General features: G+C 43.7%; 1 protein-coding gene across 6 annotated transcripts in view; it reads right to left on the reverse strand.

The window, feature by feature from the left end:
- The window catches only part of clasp1a (cytoplasmic linker associated protein 1a), a 426,315-nt gene that overhangs the window by 104,559 nt on the left and 296,699 nt on the right, over positions 1–25,057 (reverse strand). For all 6 annotated transcript variants that reach the window (XM_070875296.1, XM_070875295.1, XM_070875293.1 and 3 more), the window contains 5 exons: positions 22,196–22,219; positions 17,884–18,128; positions 17,106–17,169; positions 14,326–14,489; positions 9,371–9,449 (listed from right to left, as the gene is read on the reverse strand). In XM_070875296.1, coding sequence (XP_070731397.1) covers positions 9,371–9,449; positions 14,326–14,489; positions 17,106–17,169; positions 17,884–18,128; positions 22,196–22,219 — 576 coding nt within the window. The remainder of the gene's footprint in view (positions 1–9,370; positions 9,450–14,325; positions 14,490–17,105; positions 17,170–17,883; positions 18,129–22,195; positions 22,220–25,057) is intronic.

Consider the following 25,057-nt stretch of genomic DNA (forward strand, 5'->3'; position numbering starts at 1 on the left):
GTTGCACCAGTCTCTCAAACATCTTTTTACTCATGATGGATTGGCTAGCGCCAGTGTCCAGTTCCATGGCTACGGGTAAGCCATTCAATTTTACATTTAGCATTATAGGTGGACATTTTGTCAAACATGTGTGCACCCCGTGTACTTCAGCATCTGCCTCCTCTCTGAGGCTTGAAATTGCTTTGATCCACCATGGACCGATCTTCCTCTGCCACGTGGTGGTTAGCAGGTTTTGCAGAGCTCGCAGCTCGTCTGCAAGCTCGTTGGAGGTGCCCCATTGTTCCACAGCTCTTGCAAACATACCCTTTGAAGCGGCATGAATAGGCTGAATGGAAGCCTTCACAATGCCAACAAGGTGTGAATTGCCTTGCATTCATCCTTTGTTGTAGACTCAGTCATCTGGGTCACCTGAGGCCTGCTGGCATTTGCAGACTCGTGGTTTCTGCCCTGTACATTTCTGCTCGCAAACAGTTCCAGTTAATTTATGAACATTGTTAGCACTTGTGTGCTGAGAGATTTGTTTGGTGTTATCACTGGTGGACATAAACGCCTGTGCTATCGCAATGGCCTTACTGAAGGTCGGTGTCTCTACAGTCAAAACTTTTCGTAGGATGGTCGCGTGGCCAATGCCCAGTATAAAAAAGTCTGAGCATTTGCTCCAGGTAGCCATCAAACTCACATTGTCCTGCAAGTCACCTTGGCTCGGCGACGTAGCTCGCCACTTCCTGACCTTCAGATCGCTGGCACGTGTAGAACCGATACCTCGCCATCAGCACGCTCTCCCTCGTGTTAAGATGCTCCCGAACCAGTGTACACAGCTCCTCATACGACTTATCTGTGGGTTTCACCGGAGCCAGAAGATTCTTCATGAGGCTGTAGGTCGGTGGCCCGCAGACCGTGAGGAGGACCACTCTCCTTTTTGCAGCGCTTCCTTCTCCGTCTAGCTCATTGGCTACAAAGTACTGGTCTAGCCGTTCGACATAGGCTTTCCAGTCCTCACCCTCCGAGAACTTCTTCAGGATGCCCAGTTTGCTGCATCTTTGCATTGGATTCGTATTCTCGTTGGCAGTTATTGTGCTCCTAACACAAATAAGGCTGCACACAGGGAGGTTAAAGTAACAGTGACCTCAGTCTTTAATAAGACACTCCAGAGTGAGGAACAGGCCTTCGGGGCAGGAGTGCTCTCAAGGAATGCTGGGATCCCTTGGTACTTCAGGGGATGCACTTCCTGGTGGCGGAACATGGGAGTGCATGCTTTACAGATACACAACATCTGCGAGACCGGAGAAGTCGTGCAGGAGGGATGGCTTCTGATTCTTGGGGCATTGGGACCAGTTCTGGGCAGAAGGGACCTGTACAAGCCAGATGGGTTGCACATGAACTGGGTTGCACATGAACTGGGACCAATGTCCTTGCAGGTAGATTAACTAGTGCTGTAGGAGAGGGTTATGTTAGGGCATAAGATGGCCGCCGGGTGGCAGCTCCCTCGGGTGCTCCCCTGCCAAATCAACTTCCATCTTCTGCCATCCGATAACTTTCCACACTCAACCTCCCCGCCTCCCACTGTCTAAACTTCCCCTAGCCCCAATAGGCCCTAATAGTGGGTGCATTCTCTTAAATCTTTACCTTAAACCCCAATCCTGACAAGTTCAGTCTACCTCAGACTTTCCTCAAACCTCCACACCACCCATCGGCGCCGACGACCCAGCCTCCTGCAACCGGGCCCTGGACCAGGACCTCTTCCCCCCTTCGACGTCGACTCAGTTACCCCACCTTATCCTCAACGACGCCCGGCAAGCCTCCGACCAGGCGATCGCGCCTCCACCCTTCCAGTGGCGATCGGGCCCCCCCCCCCCCAACGGCGACCAGGTCCCCTCTAACATCGACCGGGCCCCCTCCAGCGGCGATTGGGCCCCCTCCAATGTCGACTGGGCCTCTCCTCCACGACGGTGTCTGGGCCTCTCCTCCCCTTCAGCGACAGCTGGACCTCTCCTTCTCCACTGGTGACCATTTCCACAATGGCGACCAGGTCTCCTCCTACTCTGCGATGGTGGTTGGCCTCTCCTCCTCCTTTAGCGATGACTGGATCTCTCCTTCCCCACTGGTGACCTGGCCTCTTCTCCTCCAGCACGTGGTGAGCAACTTTAGCGGAGGGGAAGTTGTTCACCAAGTTGGACCTAACCTGCGCTTACATGACAAAGGAGCTGGCTGAATCTTCGAAAAGATTGACATGCATCAACACGCACAAAGGACTGTTTATATACCACATGTGCCCTTTTGGGATTCGCTCGGCTGCCATCTTCCAGAGGAACATGGAGAGTCTGCTGAAATCGGTTCCACGCACCGTTGTGTTTCAAGACGACATCCTGATCACCGGTCGTGACACCACCGAACACCTGCACAACCTGGAAGTGGCCCTATACAGTCAGCGCCTCACAGCTAACCTGGCGTGCCCTAATGACCCCGAGATGCAGAATGCCCACAACATTTGGTCTACCCTCCAGGCCTCCAAAATCAATGCCTACAAAGAGACGCTCGGTCACTCGACCAGGAAACACCAGGATTGGCTTGATGAGAATGATCAGGAGATCCAAGAGCTAATAGATCAAAAACGCAGGGCATTTCTGAGCCGTAAGCAACAACGCAACTCCGGAGCAGCAAAGCAGCATTACAGATGCCTCAAGGCTGAGGTCCAACAAAAAACCCGGGACCTAAAGAACAGGTAGTGGATGGAGAAAGCACAGGAGACACAGCAGCTGGCTGACAGCCATAACGTGCGAGGATTCTTCATTGCAGTCAAGGCCACCTACGGTCCAAACACCCAAGGCCCCATCCCAATGCTGGCCAAGAATGGGGAAACACTCAAAGACACCGAGGCAGTCAGGGCCCGCTGGAAGGAGCACTTCGAAGATCTCCTCAACCGAAACTCTGCCTTTGACTCAAGTGTTCTCGACTCCATCTACTCGCCACCACTCAGTAAAACATCAACATTGCACGAGGTAGAAAAAGCCATAAAACAGCTTAAAAACAACAAGGCTTCGGGAGCGGATGAAATTTCTGCCGAGGCACTGAAGTATTGCGGAGAGCCACTACTGGCGCGAATACATGACCTCATCTCTCTCATCTGGAGGGAGGAGAGCATGCCGGGAGATCTCAGAGATGCAGTGATCGTGACCATTTTTTGAAAATGGGACAAGACCGACTGCGGTAACTACAGAGGAATCTCCCTGTTATCAGCCACTGGGAAAGTCATCGCTCGAGTCCTCCTCAAACGTCTTCTCCCTGTGGCCGAGGAACTTCTCCCAGAGTCATAATGCAGATTTTGTCCTCTTCAGAGCACAATAGACATGATTTTTGCAGCGCGACAACTGCAGGAAAAAGCACCAGCCTTATACATGGCCTTCTTCGAACTTACAAAGGCCTTTGACACCGTCCACTGCGAGGCTCTATGCAGCGTCCTCCTCCGTTTCAGATGCCCCCAAAAGTTCGTCACCATCCTCCGCCTCCTCCATGACGACATGCAGGCCGTGATCCTTACCAACGGATCCGTTACAGACCCAATCCATGCCCAGACCAGGGTCAAACAGGGCTGTATCATACACCCAAACCCTCTTCTCAATCTTCCTCGCTGCCATGCTCCACCTCACAATCAACAAGCTCCCTGCTGGAGTGGAACTAAACTACAGAACCAGTGGGAAGCTGTTCAAACTTCGTCATCTCCAGGCCAGGTCCAAGACCACCCCAACCTCTGTCGTCAAGCTACAGTATGCGGACGCCATCTGCGTCTGCGCAGATACAGAGGCTGAACTCCAAGTCATTGTCAACATATTTACTGAGGCATATGAAAGCATGGACCTTACGCTAAACATCCATAAGACAAAGTCCTCCACCAACCTGTTCCCGCGGCTCAGCACTGCCCCCCCAGTCATCAAGATCCACAGTGTGTCCCTGGACAATGTGGACCATTTCCCATATCTCGAGAGCCTCTGATCAACAAGAGCAGATATTGCCGACAAAATTGAACACCGCCTCCAATGCACCAGTGCAGCCTTCGGCCACCTGAGGAAAAGAGTGCTGGAAGACCAGGCCCTCAAATCTGCCACCAAGCTCATGATCTACAGGGCTGTAGTAATACCTGTTAAGTATGGAAGAACTCCACAAGACTGAGTACTGTGAGCTAAAACTGATGTGACCTTAGTCTCTTTAATATAACTCCAGAGTGGCTAAGCAGCATAGCAGACAACCTTTTATACTCACTTGCACGAGGTGTGCAGGTGACCCTTGGGCCTCCAACAGTTGCGCCCTCCGGTGGCAAGTCTTACACAGTTACAATGGTTTACATACATAACATCACTCCCCGCCAAAGTCTTTGATACAAATTATTTACAAGTTGCGATGATCCAGGGCCCTACGCTCCCTGGTTGATCGTCTGAGTTCAAACTCTGGCATGGGTGAGTTGGTCGGACCATTGCTGCACTGCGGCGCGGCTGGTCTGACAGGGCTATTGGGAATGGTGGGTTCATCCTCTTGATTGACAGCGAGGTCGATTGCTGGTTGAGTGTGTGTTGGTGGATTGATGATGGTGATGTCCACTTCAGGTTGTTCCTGCTTGTCAGTGAACCGTAGTTTGGTCTGATCCAAATGCCTTCTGCACATTTGTCCATTCAATAGTTTGACTATAAACACTCTATTCCCCTCTTGGCCAAGACAGTGCCAGCGACCCATTTAGGACCATGACCGTAATTAAGGACAAACACAGGGTCGTTACCATCAATGATACAGCCGTGCGATCTTGGCTCATGTTTTGCCGGTGACGCCGGGTTTCCCCATCATCATTTCGATCCGGGTGGACTAAGGAGAGCCTGGTTTTGAGTCCTCTCATCATTAACAATTCTGCAGGGGGATCCCCAGTGAGCGAGTGGGGTCGCATCCAGTAGCTGAGCAGAACCTGATATAAGCGGGTCTGCAAGGAGCGTTCCGTCACGTGTTTCAAGCTCTGCTTGATAGTTTGGCCTGCCTGTTCCGCTTGACCGTTGGATGCGGGCTTAAACGGGGCAGACCTGACATGCTTGATGCCATTGCAGGTCATAAACTCGTTGAATGCCGAGCTGGTGAAACGCAGTCTATTGTCACTGACAAGGACGTTGGGCAAGCCATGGGTGGCGAACATAGCCCAGAGGCTTTCAATGGTGGCAGTGGATGTGCTGGATGACATGATCACGCATTCAATCCATTAAGAGTAAGCATCCACTACAACTAAAAACATCTTTGAGAATGGGGCCAGCAAAATCTACTTGGAGGGCCATGACCACAGACTCAATGGAGCCTCCCATGGTGCATTGCTCAATTGTGAGCACGTGTTGCACTGGTGTACGCATGACTCTAAGTCCGAGTCAATGCCGGGCCACCAAACATGCGACCTGCCTATAGCCTTCATCATGACTATGCCTGGGTGGGTATTGTGTCGGTCGCGTATAAACGTTTCCCTGCTTTTTTTTGACAAAACCATGTGATTACCCCATAAGAGACAATCCGACTGGATGGACATTTCATCTTTGCGTCGGTGAAACGGCTTAATTTCATCTTGCATTTCCCTGGGAACGGCCGACCAGCTCCCATTGAGGACACAACTTTTTACAAGTGATAGCACAGGATCCTGGCTGCTCCAGGTCCTGATCTGGCGAGCAGTGACGAGTGACCCCTCGCTCTCAAAAGCATCTATGACCAGAAGCAAGTCTGCGGGCTGCGCCAGTTCCACCCCGGTAGTGGGCAATGGTAGCCGACTGAGGGCATCAGCACAGTTCTCCGTGCCTGATCTGTGGCGGATAACAGTCATAGGCGGACAATGTTAGTGCCCATCTTTGGATGCGGGATGAAGCATTGGTGTTTATACCTTTGCTTTCTGAAAACAGCGAAATGAGCGGTTTGTGGTCGGTTTCAAGCTCAAACTGAAGTCCAAATAGGTATTGGTGCATTTTCTTAACCCCAAATACACATGCTAATGCCTCTCTCGACCATACTGTAGGCTCTTTCAGCTTTAGACAGACTTCGAGACGTGTATGCAACCGGTTGTAGTTTGCCCAATACATTGGTTTGCTATAACACACAGCCGACCCCATACGAAGATGCATCACAAGCTAGCACTAATCTTTTGCACGGGTCATACAGTACAAATAACGTATTAGAACAAAGTAGGTTCCTGGCCTTCTCAAAGGCTGTCTCTTAAGATTTACCCCAAACCCAGTCGTTACCCTTATGTAGCAACATGTGCAACGGTTCCAGCAAAGTGCTTAACCCGGGTAGAAAGTTACCAAAATAGTTGAGGAGTCCCAGGGACGAACGCAGCTCCGTCACACTCTGTGGTCTGGGTGCATTCTTGATGGCCTCTGCCTTTGAATCCGTGAGTCTGATGCCGTCTGCCGCAATCTTTCTCCCCAAAAATTCGGCCTCGTGCGCCGGGAAAACACACTTGGAGCATTTCAGCCCGAGTCCCACTCTGTCTAGTCGACTTAGAACCACTTCCAGGTTGTGCAGGTGTTCGGTGGTGTCACAACTGGTGATCAGGATGTCGTCTTGAAACACAACGGTGCGTGGAACCGATTTCAGCAGACTCTCCATGTTCCTCTGGAAGATGGCAGCAGCTGAGCGAATCCCAAAAGGGCACCTGTGGTATATAGTCCTTTGTACGTGTTGATGCACGTCAATCTTTTCGAAGATTCAGCCAGTTCCTGTGTCATGTAGGCGAAGGTTAGGTTCAACTTGGTGAACGACTTCCCCCCCCCACCCGACTAACGTTGCGAACAGGTCATCCGCCTTGGGTAGCGGGTACTGGTCTTGTAACGAGACTCGGTTGATCGTTACCTTGTACTGTCCGCAGATTCTGATAGTGCCATCACTTTTCAACACCAGAACAATCGGACTGGCCCACTCGTTGAACTCAACTGGCGATATGATTCCCTCTCCATGAAGTCTGTCCAGTTCGATTTCAACTTTCTCCCTCATCATATATAGAACCGCTCAAGCCTTGTGATGAATGGGCCTTGCATCGGGGCCTAGATGGATCTGCACCTTGGCATCTGTGAAGTTGCCGTTGCCTGGTTCAAATAGCGACGGAAACTTGCTCAGCACTTGGGCGCACGAGGCATCATCCACTGAAGATAGTGCTTTGATGTCGTTCCAGTTCCATCAAATCTTTCCCAGCCAGCTTCTGCCGAATAGCGTTGGGCCATTGCCTGGTACAATCTACAGTGATAAATCATGCACAGCTCCATCGTACGATACCTTAACTGCCGCACTGCCAATGACTGGTATGAGCTCTTTGGTGTAGGTGCGCAGCTTTGTCTGAATCAGGCTCAGTTTTGGCCTTTGTGCCTTGTTGCCCCACAGCTTCTCAAAACCTTCTGGCTCATAATTGACTGACTGCCCCCATGTCCAACTCCATTGATACCGGAATACTGTTCAATTTGATTTTCAGTATGATAGAAGGGCTCTTGGTAGTGAAGGTGTGTACCCATACACTTCTTCCTCGGGTTGAGTTGCCTCTCGTTTGTTCTGCATGATCCACGCCGGATCGATCATCCTCTGCCGACTCTGCCACGTGGTGAGTCGCAGCACACTTGCACATTCGCTGGAGGTGCCCCATTGTTTCGCAGCCTTTGCACACATAGTGCTTGAATCGACATTGATGGGCTTGATGATTACCCCACAGCGCCAACATGGTGTTAATGGATATGCATTCACGCCCGATGGTGGACTCTGAGTCATCCTAGGTTTTGCAGCTGCAGACATGTAGGCCCTGCCAAATGCAGTTCTGCCTGCTAGCGACATTATTTTATGCACAGTACTTGCCGGTGAGCTTCGATGCTGGGAAGATATCTGTCTGGTATTATCGCTCGTGGATATGAATGCCTGGGCTATCGTGATGGCCTTGCTCAAGTCGAGGGATTCGGCGGACAACAGTTTGCGAAGAATGACCTCGTGGCCAATGCCAAGCACAAAATTGTCCCGCAGAATTTCCAGCAAATTCACAAGTTCCCGCAAGGCGTCTCAGGTCGGCAACATAACTTGCCACGTCCTGGCCCTCGGAGCGGTGGTGCGTGTAGAAGCGATACTTGGCGATTAAGACGCTCTCCTTCGGCTTGACGTGGTTCCGAACCAGCGTTCACAACTCTGTATACGTCTTCTCCGCTGGTTTCTCCGGTGCTAGCAGATTCTTGATGAGGCCGTATATTGTGGACCCACACACGGTGAGGAGAATCGCCCTGCGCTTGATCGCTTTATCATCGCCATCCAGCTCGTTGGCCACGAAGTACTGGCCGAGATGCTCCCAATCATCACCCTCGACAAATCTCTCTAAAATACCAATGGTAGCCATGACCGCGTGAAAGTTCATAATCTGTTACTCGTCACCAATTGTTAAGTATGGAAGAACTCCACAAGCAAGCACAAAACATGATAAACCAAGATAGAGTCGTGACTGATTGTATGGAACGAGTGAACCCAAAAGTTTTTGTTCACAAAATCCAGAACTATGACGAGAGGAGTCTTTTTAAAAAAAAAAAATAAAAATTCTTCACTCCACAGATTACACTCAAATGGGATATCATTTATTCTGGGTTAATCTGCAATTGTGACATTATGAAATTTAAAAAATAGCCTGAACTCACGAAGTTGGTTGGTATACCCTACAATATAGTTAGACCTTGATTGTGGCCTCAAGAGAACAATCGAGGTCTAACTATTGTAGGGTATACCAACTAACTTACTTCAGTTATTGCCTCATAAAATGTGTCTTTACACAAAACCTAATTTATTTAGGTTTATTTAATTATTATTTCATCCTCTTCACTATCTCCTCCCCTTCATAAACTGTACACCTTTTCCAGCCCACTAAGTGGTGCAGATCTGCTCCCAGACCACTACCAATATCATGAAAAGGAAGTAGACACAAGACTATAAATAGGATGGTGAACTGTTTACATCACAATGAAAGAGAAAATCTAAATGGCAATTTTTCTTCTCATTTAAAGACTTAGCCATCATTATCTACCTATCCCGGTGACTTCCTGTCAATTATCGGTCACTGAAATCCAACACAGAATTTAGCATTAATCAGGGATAGAGTCTCAATATACAGAAAGGGCCAAAATGTCTAACGCTCTCTCTGCACATGCAGCATCATTTATAAAGGGACTTCTGAATTGGATCTTCAGACTCCCTTCCTTTGAAGCAGTTCAGAATTTTCACCTGCTGCTCAATCCCAAACTAGCACAGGGCATGTTTATAAGTAAGGTTTCATATACTAACTTAGACCATTTACGCAAAATAAATCTAGCAACTGGATATTTGAAATTGTCATTTGTATACCAACCTTGAGGTTCGGTGTTTGTGTTTGATCCACAATAAAACGCATAAGAATATTGAACTGCTGATCAAATGGAAAGGACTCTCTACAAACAAGAAAAAAAGTAGTTAGTATTTCTCGGAATAGAATGTGAAGGAGTTCACAGTTTTAGCCTTCGTTACCAGTTAACATTTACAATGTTCAAATACTCCCTCTTGTAACATTTTATGATTATATATTCACTGACAAACCATGGAGTAAAATGGAACATTACCACCAATGTTCCCTCTAAATAGTCTTTGTTGTGCATGGCCTGTTTATTTCAATGCATGCATTGAATTTCTGTACATGCGCAGTATTTCACATGGAAGAGCTTGCGAGCGGCCTGCGTGGTACCTTGCAGATTACTATGTGGCTTAGAGGGATCAATGACCATCATCCCTTTCGCCATTTAATCATTTCTGTCCTCTACCCCATTACAGACCTGTCCCTTTTGTTCCTTCATCTTGCCACTGCAGCTGCCTCCCCCCCACCCCCCCACGGCCGACTCCCATCCCCTCATTTCCTGGTTCTGTACTTCCTTAAAAACCGTTAATCTCCAACATCGACAACAGCAAAATACTGCGGATGCTGGAAATTTGAAATTAAAACAACAGAAATACTCAACAGGTCAGGCAGCATCTGTGGCGAGAGAAAAAGAGTTAATGTTTCAGGCGATGACCTATTGCCAGAAACTGAAAGCTCTCTCTCTACAGGTGCTGCCTGACTTACTGAGTGCTTTCCAGCATTTTCTGTTTTTATTTCAGACTTTCAGTATCCGCAATATTTTGTTTTAGTTTATCTGTATAGGTGTCAATGTTCATTGCAGAGACAAACTTCAAAATGGTGCCAGAGATGCACTCATCCTTTGTATTTGTCATCATGGTGGAAGCATGCGATGCACATTTGATTTCTTTGGTTCCTGAGTGAGCTTCAAAGGAGTTGTAAATCTCAGGCAGATTACCTCAATTTGTCAATGAGACCAAGCAGGAGAAACTAGGAAAATGACAAAGTGCAAGACAAAGAAAAAAGCAAGAGAGAATAAAGAGTCATGCATTTATATAGGGTCTTTCACGACCTCAGGAAATTCCAAACCGCTTTACAGCCAATGAAATATTTTTAAAGTTCAATCATTGTTGTGATGTAGGAACTGCAGCTGCCAGTTGGCACAGCAAGCTCCCATAAACAACAAAGTGATAATGACCAGATAATCTATTTTTTACTGATGTTGATTGAGGATAAATATTGACCAGGACATTAAGGTTAACTCGGGGTCAGGCAGCATCCGTGGAGAGAAAAACAAGTTAAAGTTTCGGGTCAACGACCCTTCGTCAGAACTGCCGAATGTTCGAAAAGAGCACATTCTTAAGTACTGAAAGAGGGAGGGGAAGAACGAACAAAAGGATGGTCTTTGATAGGGTGGAAGGCAGGAGAGATTAGAGGCAAAAGGGATGATGGGCCAGATTGAAATGGTAATGACAGAAGTTAGCAAAATGTTAATCTGGATAGGGTCTGAATGGCAGAGTAATAACCAGATGCCATTAGAGACGAAGAAAAAAAAAAGAAAAGCAAACATAAAATTGGGGGGGGGGGGGGGGGGGGAGGAAGAGAGAGGGAAAAGGGAGCCAAATATGGTCAGAGGTTATGCTCTAAAATTTTGGAACTCGATGTTAAGTCCAGAAGGCTGTAAAGTTCCTAAACGAAAAATGAGGTGCTGTTCCTCGAGCTTCATTGGAACAGTGGAGGGGTCCGAGGACAGAGATATCAGAGTGGGAGTGGAGTGGTGAATTAAAGTAACCATTCTGCAGTCACCCTCAGCACCCGCTCCTCTTCCCACAGCACCTTCCGTGCAAGCGCAGGAAATGCAACACCTGCCTTTTCCCTCCTCCCTTCCCACTATCCAGGGCCCCAAATATTCCATCCAGGTGAAACAGCAATTTACTTGTACTTCTTTCAATTTAGTATACAGATGCAGCGTCGAAAATCCGGAGTTCTGAAATCCAGACTGATCGGTGGCAGGAATTCGTAAAAGGTTTCGGAATCCAGACCTCAGAGTCCCGCCGCTGCCCAACCTCTGGCCTCGCCTCATCGCCTCTCGCGCCGCCACCGCCCTTACCTCGCCGCTGCTTGGCTCGCTTGCCGCCCTTACCTTGGGGCCTCCTCGGCGGCCGGGCCCATCCGAACAGCTCCCACGGCAAACCCTGCCTAAAGAGCTCCTTAGATACAACCTCATCGATGGGGCCAGCAGGCCTGAACAGCTCCTCCCCCCTCCCTTTCTGACATTCCGAAATCTGGAAATCTGGAAATACCAGAACCTGGGCTAGAGTGTTTCCGGATTCTCGATGTCAGAAAGACAATAGAAAGTCCGGAAATGCCCGGAATCTGGAATGGCTTCGCTCTCGAGGATTCCGGATTCTCGACGCTGCACCTGTACTGTATTTGCTGCTCACGATGTGGTCTCCTCTCCATAGACTAAGCGTAGATTGGGTGACCGCTTTGCTGAACATCTCCGTTCAGTCTAAGACCCTGAGCTTCCAGTCGCCTGTCACTTTAATTCTGCACTCCACTCCCACTCTGATATCTCTGTCCTCTGACTCCTCCACTGTTCCAATGAAGCTCAATGCAAGCTCGAGGAACAGCACCTCATCTTTCGTTTAGGCACTTTACAGCCTTCTGGACTCAACATCGAGTTCAACAATTTCAAAACATAACCTCTGGCCATCTTTGGCTCCCTTCCTGCCTCCCCCATCTTATGTTTTTTTCCTTCTTTTTTTCCCTCTTTTCTCTAATGGCAGCTGGCTATTACTCTGCCATTCACACCCTATCTAGATTAACATTTTGCTAACTTCTGTCATTACCATTTCAATTCGGCCCATCATCCCTTTTGTCTCTCTAATCTCTCCTGCCTTCCACCCTATCACAGACCTTCCCCTTTTGGTCTTTCTTCCCCTCCCCCTTTCATTGCTTAAGAATGTGCTCTTTTCGAACATTCGGCAGTTCTGATGAAGGGGTGTCGACCCAAAAACGTTAACATTGTTTTTCTCTCCATGGATGCTGCCTGACCCGCTGAGATTTCCAGCATTCTCTGTTTTAATTCAGATTCCAGCATCTACAGTATTTTGCTTTTGTGTCGTGGATAACTCCCCTGCTCTTCTTCTTCAAAATAGTCCCAGAGGATCTTTAATGTCCACCTGAGAGGACAAACGGTGCTTCGGTTTGATGTCTCATCCAAAAGTCCACACCTCCGATAGTGCAGCACTCCCTCAGTACTGCACTGAAGTGTCACCCTACTCAAATCTCTGGAGTGGGACTTGAACCCACAACCTTCTGACTCACTCAGAGGCGACAGTGCTATCAACTGAATCGTGTTATCATCAACATTAACTTTGTTGAAATTTCACACCAAAAAATAAAAGTTATGGTCATGGACGCTTCCGATCCAATAATACTGAGAGTTTTAGCATAATTCTGACTTTTTTTTTTTTAAAAGGGCTTTTGAATTATTAACACTACATCCCAAGAGGGAAAAAATGAACTTGGCCCAAGAAGCTAGTATCATTTGGTGCTAAAGCACTAACTGCATTTTCATAAGAGGATCCCTGGGCCATTATGGATTAAAACATTGTATAACCTGTTATTCTGACTGGTTATGACTTGATGCCTGAAGTATACAGAAAAAAATTTCATAAGGTTGTGGAAAAGCACCATAATGACCTTGCAGAAAATTAGTCATTGAGTTGGAGAACATTTGGAAAGTGTGGTTAGATGGGAAGAATACAAGTGATTTTATGGGATTGCATCAATTGACATTGAAGTATCACTTTTGAGTGTGGTTTCAGAAAATCTAAGAATATAGTTGTTTGACCAGCAGTACAAGACTCTGAAGCAGCTGGCGAATAAACTTATAATTTTGTGGTCAGGAATCTGGTCCCACAAGTGGGAAGTTAGATGTGAAAGTTAGATCCATCCAGTTAGGTGCTTACCAAACCAGGACACAATGTGAGCCTCAGAAACCAGAAATGCAATGTCAAATAAGTTAGATCTTTTGAAATGTGACTTGAGTGGATCACAAAGCAACCAACTGCTAGGAGGGTCTGCGACATAGTAAATTAAGATTTCAATTGTAACTGGCTTTCTGAACAAAATATACCATTACAATCTATTCAAAAGGTAATTTTGCATTGTGCCATCAGCAGCAGGAGTGCAGTTCTCCCATCTCGGATTGTGCCAGACAATACAAAGGAGGCTTTGCACCTCTGACAGCATTCAGGACTTGACTGTCCCTGAGTCACAACACTCAATAAGCTCTTTGCTGCTGGCCATTTGATGATCCCTACAATCAATGGAGAGATGCTGCCAAGTCTCTGCTCAATGTACCCCAGCACCAATATTAAATTACCTTAAGAGAAACAGATTGCACTCAAAGATCAGGAAGTAACATGACAATAAAACCACCTAATCGAGTTACACTGCGAGAGAGAATGCCAATAAAAAAATAAAATGCATGTACAAAAAGTATTAAAGTACAGGCAACTCCCAATTATCCCGGTCCCTCGGGGATTGGGCTATTCCTGGGTAAACAATTTTGCTGCTAGGGCGAATGCACGTCTCAGAGCTGAAATTTGACGGTGATAGAACCAACCACAAAGACTTAGTTCGTATTATCGTAGCGTGAACGTAATAATATAAATGACAATGGATTTATATCATCTCGAAATTATAAATTATTTTATTATGATAGCTTCATACTTCTGCCAGCTTCATACTTGTGTGCCTGATTCTTGAGGCGATCGAGATATTCACGTGTGCGACAGTTTTTAAAAACGCAGTTACAGCGGATTTTCCGTTAGATCCGTGTACGGATAATCGAGAGTTGCCTGTACATCGAAAATGCACAGAAACCAAGTAAGAATTAAATGAAACTGTTTGACCCCTAGTCTGACCTGGTGACATCTAGTGCCTTCTGAACCTTGGCCTGTACAGAACCTAGCAAATCAGCTCCCATCTTCTTTAAAAGCTGAGTTAGAAGCACAAACAGCCAATCCTGTAGGTCTTCCTTATGGATTATAATGAAATCTACCAAAGTCTCCAAAAACATGGTGAATACCTAAAATAAAATGAAGATTGCATTATGTCCTTTGTTGGCATTTGACAGTTTAATACAGTTTGATGCCACAATCAAACAATCTGCAGAAACGCCTGGCAAATTTCATTGTTTTGTTTAACACAATTAATTTATAATTGATGACAGATGAAGTTTAGGAAGGAATAACTTTTGTTGAAACAAAAATAAAGCACACCTAGACAGATGGCTGGTTATAAAATTGAAATACTTCATTCTCTGGTAATACTATTCTTTAGCCACATGTAAAAACTTAACAGTATCTCATAGCTGCAGTTCACACCTTGAAGATTGTGCTTCAGGAGACACTGGGATAATCTCATTTGAAATTATGTTTTAATTTTTCACATTTGTAAACAATTACATACTGGGCCTTCCAGTATGTTACAATATAATATAGGTTACATTGCCCCCACCTGGTGAAAATCAACTTTGCTCATTTCATGGCAAAAACAGCAAGAATACCTCAAATTGCTTAATTTCTGCAGCTGAACTCCAAATATTTCAAAATTGGTACAATATCAACATTGTATTTCGAATGTAATTCAATGAAACAAAAATACCTACTAACTTTTACTAGATGTCTCTAGTATTCTGAAAGATAATCTGCAGATATCTTCAGTGAACCAACTCTTAATGGCAGCAGGTAGGCTCCATGTAAACTTTCAGGTAATTTTATTTATTGCAGCAACTAATTGAGATTTATTATTCTTCAGTAAGATTTGAAACTAACTTATCCGCTGAAAAGATGATTTACTTTCAAGGGTTCCATTATATTTGTTAGTTTGTAGTAAACAGTAAAAGCAACACTTACTCTCTGTTGTGAGTTCCAACAAAGGACAGGACATGCAAGAAAACAAACCATTAATTAATGCAGTAGTCTTAAAAGCAACAGTGCTTTGCAATGGTTACCGACATACATTAATCACTTCATAATAAACAGGCTTTTAGATAAAGCTGGGAAAAATGCAAACAAATTCTCACATCCAACAATGCTCTCTGCATGCTAAAATACAAATTCTAGCACATTAACAATTCATCTTTTAGATCATATTTATTGTACTTTCATTTTCTGGAACACTTCAAAAATGCAACTACCTGTAGTACTTCTCCAGAATTCTTTTGTTTTGTGTATGTAAACTGCACCAACATTCAATAAGTAGGTTGCATGATTTCTATTTACAATATACATCAATGATTTAGATGAAGGAACTGAGTGTAATATCTCCAAGTTTGCAGAACATACAAAGCTGGGTGGTAGTGTGAACTGTGAGGAGGATGCTAAGAGGCTGCAGGGTGACTTGGACAGGTTAGGTGAGTGGGAAAATGCATGGCAGATGCAGTATAATGTGGATAAATGTGAGGTTATCCACTTTGGTGGCAAAAGCATGAAGGCAGAATATTATCTGAATGGCGGCAGATTAGGAAAAGGAGAGGTGCAACGAGACTCTGGGTGTCATGGTACATTGAAAGTTGGCATGCATGTACAGCAGGCAGTGAAGGCGGCAAATGGCATGTTGGCCTTCATAGCTAGGGGATTTGAGTATAGGAGCAGGGAGGTCTTTCTGAAGTTGTACAGGGCCTTGGTGAGGCCTCACCTGGAATATTGTGTTCAGTTTTGGTCTCCTAATCTGAGGAAGGACATTCTTGTTATTGAATGAGTGCAGCAAAGGTTCACCAGACTGATTCACGGGATGGCAGGGCTGACATATGAGGAGAGATTGGATCAACTGGGCCTGTATTCACTGGAGTTTAGATGAATGAGAGGGGATCTCATAGAAACATATAAAATTCTGACGGTACTGGACAGGTTAGATGCGGGAAGAATGTTCCCGATGTTTGGGAAGTCCAGAACCAGGGATCACAGTCTAAGGATAAGGGGTAAGCCATTTAGGACCGAGATGAGGAGAAACTTCTTCACCCAGAGTTGTTAACCTCTGGAATTCTCTACCGCAGAGAGTTGTTGATGCCAGTTCGTTAGATATATTCAAGGAGTTAGATATGGCCCTGATGGCTAAAGGGATCAAAGGGTATGGAAAGAAAGCAGGAAAGGGGTACTGAGGTGAATGATCAGCCATGATCTTATTGAATGATGGTGCAGGCTCGTAGGGCCGAATGCGAATGGCCTACTCCTGCACCTATTTTCTATGTTTCTATGTTAATATACTTTTGGGCTCGGGTTTAAGCAAAATGCTTTCGGAAAGTTTAAGTTAAATTTAAAATCGGCTTTTAAAAATCTATTTCTATTGCAGCAAGCTATATATGGGTTACAATTTTAGAGATTTCTGAGTGAACACTTTCAAAGTTGAATCCTTATATAAAAATATACATTGTTTTTTTTAAACTTTTTAAAAAAAAATGGCATCTTCCCTAATTACTAAGTATTTAATACAGCTACCTTTACAAATACCCTGTATGGCTATAAACAAGGAAATAGAAAATGCATATATTTCTGAAAACAATTCTGTTCCACATTATGGTCCATCTGGACCAATGAATACAAATATTTTTAAAAGTGGCATGCATTCATACAAAGCACAAAGTTGGTTACATGTACATGCAAGAGTTTGTTTGCAAAAACTCTCTCTCAGAAGAGGTTACCTTGCTATGAGGATCTGCAAACATACGAGTGAAGATCTCACACAACCGCTTCAGTTCAACACGGCTGCAAAGTAAACCAGCAAGTGCTTATTAAAAGCATGTTAGTATTAAAAGGCATTTAAAAAAAATAGTTCAAGAAAGATGTTTGAAAGCTTGTTTTTTTTCTATAAATACAAATTATAGCAGTGGAAACAAAATATAATTCTGTCTTGGTTATTAAAATACTTGAACCCACTTGGAACAGAATGTTTTTTTACTTTTAGTTGTAAATTTAAATGACCGTTGTCAGCATTTTGTCTATGAAAGCTCACATGTATATCATGTGTTCTAATAGCACATTTTGTACAGCTTAGAAAAGATAAAACTACAATTTCTATGAGCATTTATGTTTCAAAGTTTATGGGTGAAGTTTTGATTCATATTCAAATAAATCAGTCTGCTTTTACTCAGCAACTCCATTCCAAATGTCACCATGAAGGATTCAAAAACTCATACCTAGATTTTCTGATAGCATTTCTAGCTATTGTAAAAGCAGTATTAACCCATTTTAAATTAGTGAATGCTAACATTAATAATGCAGATTGGAAAATCTCAAATTTTGAATCCGTCTAACCTACCCAGACCTTCAGATACATTTTTGTTTTAGAAAATCTAGTTTACGTAAATTTACATTACAGTGATAGATTCTAATGACCCAGGTTATTAGAATAATCAAGTGCTTTGAGAAACAGAGTTGAAAAGTTCCTGCAACCTCGTAGTATATTTTGCAGAGCCTCACCTTAATGTCCTCTGACTTTTCAATAGATTTTGAAGGCCTACAAGCCCTTCTTTCCTTTCAGACCAATTCGAGCTAGCGCAGTGGTTTAAGACCTCAGCCACATCCTCTGTCTGGCGCAAGTAGTGTGGAATGCCTCCATTTCTGGAGCCATAAGACCGCTCTGAACAAGCGCTAGAAGCATCACTGTTTGCATCATCATCAGAGTACATGCCATATGGTTCATAGCGCCTTCTCACGGGTTTTTTCTAAAAAAGTGAAAACAAAGCATTGTTTCATTCATCTCATACACACAAATTACAAAAAGTATATATATATGCTGCAAATATGAATATACTGTATAAACACATTTTAAAATTCATCTTTGTGTTTGCTTGTTGAATAAGAACTTAATGCGAATGGTTCACCGAAGCATTGTAACAGCATAACGAAGCAGTACATCAAAGCTCGCTGTCTCATTGGGATTATTCTAACCTGAAAACTAGAACACCTAGCATCCCTGCAGACTATAGCAAAACTAGATAATTGTAACACTTTTACAATCATAACTTGGAGTCACATGTTCTTGTCATTCACAAACAATTTTTACAAATGCATGTACCCAAGTAAAACAACGGAGGTAAATGCATTGCTTTGTGCTTTCATTACAAGTTTTAATGACATTCTTTTTTTTTTAAATGTGAAGGTTTGATAAGTATCATTCAAAAAAAAAAGTAAAGGTTTGTTCTTAATTGTATGGTCTGCTTAAAAGGGAATGAAGTTACAGCTTCAGCTGCGGCAAAATATATTTTGATAAATATATAAATAAATTATTCTTCCAATTTGGTTTCTGACATTTGATCACAACCTGTCTTTGTGAGCAGCCACAAAGGGTTATGAGAAGAGGTAAATTACACGTAGCATAAGACGACAAGAAATAGGAGCAGAAGTAGGCAATTCGGCTCTTTGAGCCTGCTCCGCCATTCAGTAAGATCACAGCTGATCTTCTACCTCAACTCCACTTTCCCGCCCTATTCCCATATCCTTGATTCCCTTAATATCCAAAAATCTATCAATCTCTCTTGTCTTGAATAATGTTTTATAAATAGGATCCTTGTCTCAGTCATTGTTCTGCTCATGCATCACACATTTGTGCTATGAACAGACAGCATTTACATAGGTATCTCACAGAAATATATCGGTCACATCATGAAAACAGCCCAGTCAGTCAGCATTTTAATTCTCAGCCCCACTCCCAGCTCTCTGTCCTTGGCCTCCTACAATGAAGCTCGAGGAACACCACCTCATCTTGCGATTAGGAACTTTACATTCTTACAGACTCAATATTGAGTTGAACAATTTTAGATCTTAACCACTGCTCCCATTTTCTCGGGCAGCAGCTGTTGCCATTGGCACCTCCTCTACACCCAGATTTTGTTTCTTTACTTGTCCCATTACCACCCCCCTTTGCCTTGCACCATCATCCCTTTAATCATTTAATCTCTCCTGCCTACCACTTTATCAGACTTTCCCCTTCTGTTCTTTCCTCCCCTCCCCCTTTCCCTGCCTCTGTACTTGTTTAAAACCGAACTTGTTCTCATTCCAACGACCTGAAACGGGAACTCTGCTTTTCTCTCTGCAGATGCTACCTGACCTGCCGAGTATTTCCAGCATTTTGTGTTTCTATTTCAGATTTTCAGCATCCACAGTATTTTGCTTTTGTATCTGTGTGAAGAAGTTCCTCCTGCTCTCAGTTCTAAATCTGTTGCATTTAATCATGTATCCACTGCCACTCATTCTAGACTCATTGTACTGCTTCCATCTACCCTGTCCCATCCTTTTAGAGTGTTAAACAATTGAATCATATTTCCCTGTACTCTTGCTATTTGTAATTTCTCACACCAGGCAGCATCCTCGAGAGTCTGTATTGTACCCTCTCTAAGCCTCTTGGCTTTTATATAGTACAACTCATGATAAAGTGTAGAATTCCATTAACTTATTTTTATATAAACAGTTTTATCAGCCTGGGGTGTTGTCTTTAATGACTTGTGAACCTCTTATCTCCAAATCTTTTCCATAGAACTACAGTATGATTGCTGCTGTTTTTAAAAAAAATCCAAACACCTCATCTGACACAGACATTGAATTCCACCTGACACTTTTTAGCCTATTCCCCCATCTTATCAATATCTCTTTGCAGCTTATTTTGGTCTTCTAAAGAATGACATTTTCCTTTAATTTTGTTATCTGCAATTTTCAATACCACTCCTCTAGGCCTATACTTAAATCAGTGAATTGAAGTGATCCCAAGACTGAATCCTGTGGGACACGGCTAACCACTTCCAACCCTCTTCAAAAAAACAAAATCCAAACAATAACCGCCTGCTCTGAAAAACTCCTGTTTTCTCCCTCCAATCAATTTTTAAATCTAATTTGCTATGCTTCTCTTATTCCAATTCCCTTGATCTTTTCGTAGTCTCCCATCGGATACCTTGTCAGCAGCTTTCCCAAGTCCATGTACACTACATCCACTGCATTTTCTCCAATTAGGTAGAATCAACACACTTAAGTGTTAAAATTCTCTAAGAGCGCACTTGGAACTGTGAAACGCTTTTTTTGGTCCCATCAGATGGTTCCATAAAGTCTGCTTAATTTTGTAAAGCACACTTCCCACCTCAAAACAGAGTCTCTCGCTTTCTCACTCACACACATTAGTAGCATAACAGCAGCCAACTGTGGCAGCAATAGTATCGTGCAACACAAACTAACAACTAACCCTCAAAAAAATGAAAACTCTTAAAAGGTATAAAATATTTAAAAGACAAAAACAGCCTGAAGTACTTTCTGCGTACAATACAAGCTTTTGGGGTATAACAATTACTGAATCGTTGCAGTTCTGTGATCCTTTGTGGATGTTACAGCCTCATCATCGCTTCTAGCATTCTTTGTGCTACATACATTATATAGCAGATCTTAAATTGACCTGTATGAATGCACACTTTAAATTTTTGTACTTGTTTTGGGAAGAGTTAAACAAAGTGAAGGTACTCATCCCAAACATCATGAAAAGTATGCTATAATACATAAAACAACAGATCTTTAGAGATGAAAAAAAAGTAGTGTGGAGTATCTTTTCTTGTGTCAATATTTCTTCGGTTCTCATGAAGGTCATACATGTTTGTGCTGGAGAATGAACAGGAGATTACCCATTCAGAGTAATTTTAAACTAACCCATTCGATGGGAAAACTGACTGGACAGGATCGGCCGACCGTTTTACATCCTGCCTGATTTTACTGTCCATGAACTTCAAAATTAGGCAGGGTGCAGAACGGGCACGAATTCGATTTCATCAAGTTTCCCACTGGGCGGGTTAGGTTAAAATGACCCCATTCTGTTTGTCTACAAAATTAATTCAATCACTGCTAGTTAATACCACATCTTATTAAAAACCAATCATCAAAACCATGCTATAATACATAAAACAACAGCTCTTTAGAGATGAAAAACAAAGAAGTGTGGATTATCTTTTCTTGTGTCAAATATTTCTTCGGTTCTCATTATGGTCATGCATGTTTGTGCTGGAGAATGAACAGGAGATTACCAATCAATCAGTCGATAGTTTTCGGCTGTGGGTCCAGATCCACTGAGGACTAGCAAAAAGCAAAATAGTGCAGAGACTGGATGTCAGAAACAAAAAAAACACAATGCTGGAAATACACAACAGGTAGGTCAGCATCTCTGGAGGAGACAGGCAAGGTAATGATTCCGCTGTGAACCCTTCTTCATGACAGCTTTGAAAGAGGAGTCCACAGCCGAAATGTTCACTTGGCTGTTTTGACTGACCGGCTGGCTGTGTGTTTCCAGTATTTTCTGCTTTTGTTTCACCAAGGACCGGGTTTAGACTAGCCAACCTAATTTCCAATTGGACCCATGCAACCAGAAGAAGATACTTTCATCCCACCAGTCTGGGTTGAATTTAAACAGACCTCAGAGGTGAACAGTGTATTAACCCACTGGACCAACCAATCCCCCAGCCCTTTGTAATCACTCATTTTCAGCTGGTTTGAGCATGAGAGTTATAAGCAGTTAATCAGCTCAGGACTGCACCAATTGTTCCTACGTAGCTACATACAATTCCTGAATACCCCAGCAGTTTTGAGGCTTGTAAGGTCACTTATATGATAACAAGCAACTTTGTAATGCAGTCCCAGACATCCACAATTCCATATACAGTGCACCTCTGATCTGTTCCTGTATGCATTCTAACAGTCTGGAAGAATAATAAAAACAGCAAAGAAACAGTAGAATGATTGGTGAATCAAAATGCACTACTACCTTAGTCCTGGAGTCTCCTAATAGCTGATTGCAGCAAAACAATTTTCAGGGGAGAAAGTATAAAGAATCATGTCAAAAAGAGAACAATTGAATATTTTCACAACAGAAGAATCAATAAATTTATCAAAACAAATTAAACACAAAAGATAAGACATTTGAAAGAGATGATTTTGAGTTGCTGACTTTCAGAATTACTTTAATCAATTTCTAGATTACATCGCTTCAATAAATTGGACAGGGGGAATACCAAAATCCTGCTACCATATCAACACAGGACATGAATATGGTATGGCATGGTCACTGTTCATCGTGCCTTTTTACAGCTTAGTCTCTTGTCTGAAAAAGTAACCACACTCCTAGAAAGTGTAGAAATTATGGTACCTGGAGTTACTGATAAACATTAAGGCGATTGGCAAAAGAATCATAGAATGGTTACAGCACAGAAGGCAGCCATTCGGCCCATCGAGCCCGTGCCGGCTCTCAGCTCGTCCCACTCCCCAGTGGCTCTGTAAATCTTTTTCTTTCAGAGATTTATCCAACTTGCTTTTGAAAGACAAGATTGAGTCTACCTCCACCATCCTTTCAGGCAGTGCATTCTAGATCTTAACCACTCAAATTGAATGTCAAATTAAAGACAATGGCATACAATGTGGCCAAGACTAGTGGCAGGCCAGAAAACTGGGTAGCTTTTAAAAGCCAGCGAAGAACGACTAAAAAAATGAGGGGGAATATAGATGATGAAAGTAAACTAGCACGAAATATAAAAACAAATAGTCAGAGTTTCTACAGGTACATAAAAAGGAAAAGAGAGGCTAAAGTAAAAGTTGCTCCCCTAGAGAATGAGACTGGTGAATTAATAAGGGGGAAACAGGGAAATGGCAGAGACTTTGAACAAATATTTTGTATCGGTCTTCATGGTAGAACACACTAAAAACATCCCAATAGTGGATAATCAAAGGGCTACTGGGAGGGAGGAACTTAATACAATCACTAAAGAAGTAATACTCTGTAAAATAATGGGACTAAAGGCAGACAAGTCCCCTGGATCTGATGGCTTGCAGCCTAGGGTCTTAAAAGAAGTGGCTGCAGAGATAGTGGATGCACTGGTTGAAATCTATCAACATTTCTTGGATTTTGGGGAGGTACCAGCGGATTGGAAAAATGCAAATGTAACGCCCCTATTTTAAAAAAGGAGGTAGACAGAAAGCAGGAATCTAGTTAGCCTAACATCTGTCATTGGGAAAATGCTGGAGGAAGCAGTAGCAGGACATTTGGAAAAGCATAATTCAATCAAGCAGTCAGCATGGTTTTGTGAAAGGGAAATCATGTTTGACAAATTTGCTGGAGTTCTGTGAGGATGTAATGAGCAGGGTGGATAAGGGGGAACCAGTGGATGTGGTGTATTTGGATTTCCAGAAGGCATTTGATAAGGTGCCACATAAAATGTTACTGCACCAGATAAAAGTTCACAGGGTTGGGGGTAATATATTAGCATGGATTGAAGATTGGTTAACGAATAGAAATCAGAGTCAGGATAAATGAGTAATTTTCCGGTTGGCAAACAGTAATTAGTGAGGTGCTTCAGGGATCGGTGGCTGGGTCCTCAACTATTTACAATCTATATTAATTACTTGGATGAAGGGGCCGAGTGTCATGTAGCCAACTTTGCTGATGATACAAACATGGGTGGGAAAGCAAATTGTGAGGAGGACACAAAAAAAAAAATCAGCCAAGGGATGTAGACAGGCTAAGCAAGTGGGCAATAATTTGGCAGATGGAGTACAATGTGGGAAAATGTGAGGTCATCCACTTTGGCAGAAAAAATAGAAATACAAATTATAATTTAAATGGAGAAAAATTGAGAAGTGCTGCAGGACAGAGGGACCTGGGGGTCCTTGTGCACAAAACACAAAGTTAGTATGCAAGTAATCAGGAAGGCAAATGGAATGTTGGCCTTTATTGCCAGGGGTTAAGAGTATAAAAGCAGATAAATCCTGCTACAACTGTACAGGGTATTGGTGAGGCCACACCTGGAGCACTGCGTTCAGTTTTGTTCTCCGTATTGAAGGAAAGAAATACTTGCATTGGAGGCTGTTCAGAGAAGGTTCACTAGGTTGATTCCTGAGATGATGGGGTTGATTTATGAAGAAATGTTGAGCAGGTTGGGCCTATACTCATTGGAGTTTAGAAGAATGAGAGGTGATCTTATTGAAACGTAACATAATAAGGCGGCTCGACAAGGTGGTCACAGAGAGGATATTTCCACTCATAGGGGAAACTAAAATTAGGGGGTATAGTGTCAGAATAAGGGGTCGCCCATTTAAAACTGAGATAAGGAATTTCTTCTCTGAGGGTTTTAAATCCGTGGAATTCTCTGCCCCAGAGAGCTATGGAGGCTGGGTCATTGCATATATTTCATCATCATCTGAGATAGACAGATTTTTGAGTGATAAGGGAATAAAGGGTTATGGGGATCAGGCAGGGAAGTGGAGCCGAGTCCATGATCATATCGGCCATGGTCTTATTAAATCGTGGAGCAGGCTCGAGTGGCCAAATGGCCGACTCCTGCTCCTATTTCTTATGGTCGCTGTGTTACATAGAAACATAGAAAATAGATGCAGGAGTAGGCCATTCGTCCCTTCAAGCCTGCACCACCATTCAATATCATGGCTGATCATTCCCTCAGTACCCCTTTCCTGCTTTCTCTCCATACTCCTTGATCCCCTTAGCCGTAAGGGCCACATCTAATTCCCTCTTGAATATACCCAATGAATTGGCATCAACAACTCTCTGCGGCAGGGAATTCCACAGGTTAACAACTCTGAGTGAAGAAGTTCCTCCTCATCTCAGTCCTAAATGGCC

The sequence above is a fragment of the Pristiophorus japonicus genome, chromosome 3, assembly GCF_044704955.1.
Source record: "Pristiophorus japonicus isolate sPriJap1 chromosome 3, sPriJap1.hap1, whole genome shotgun sequence".
NCBI classification, from domain to species: Eukaryota; Metazoa; Chordata; class Chondrichthyes; family Pristiophoridae; genus Pristiophorus; species Pristiophorus japonicus.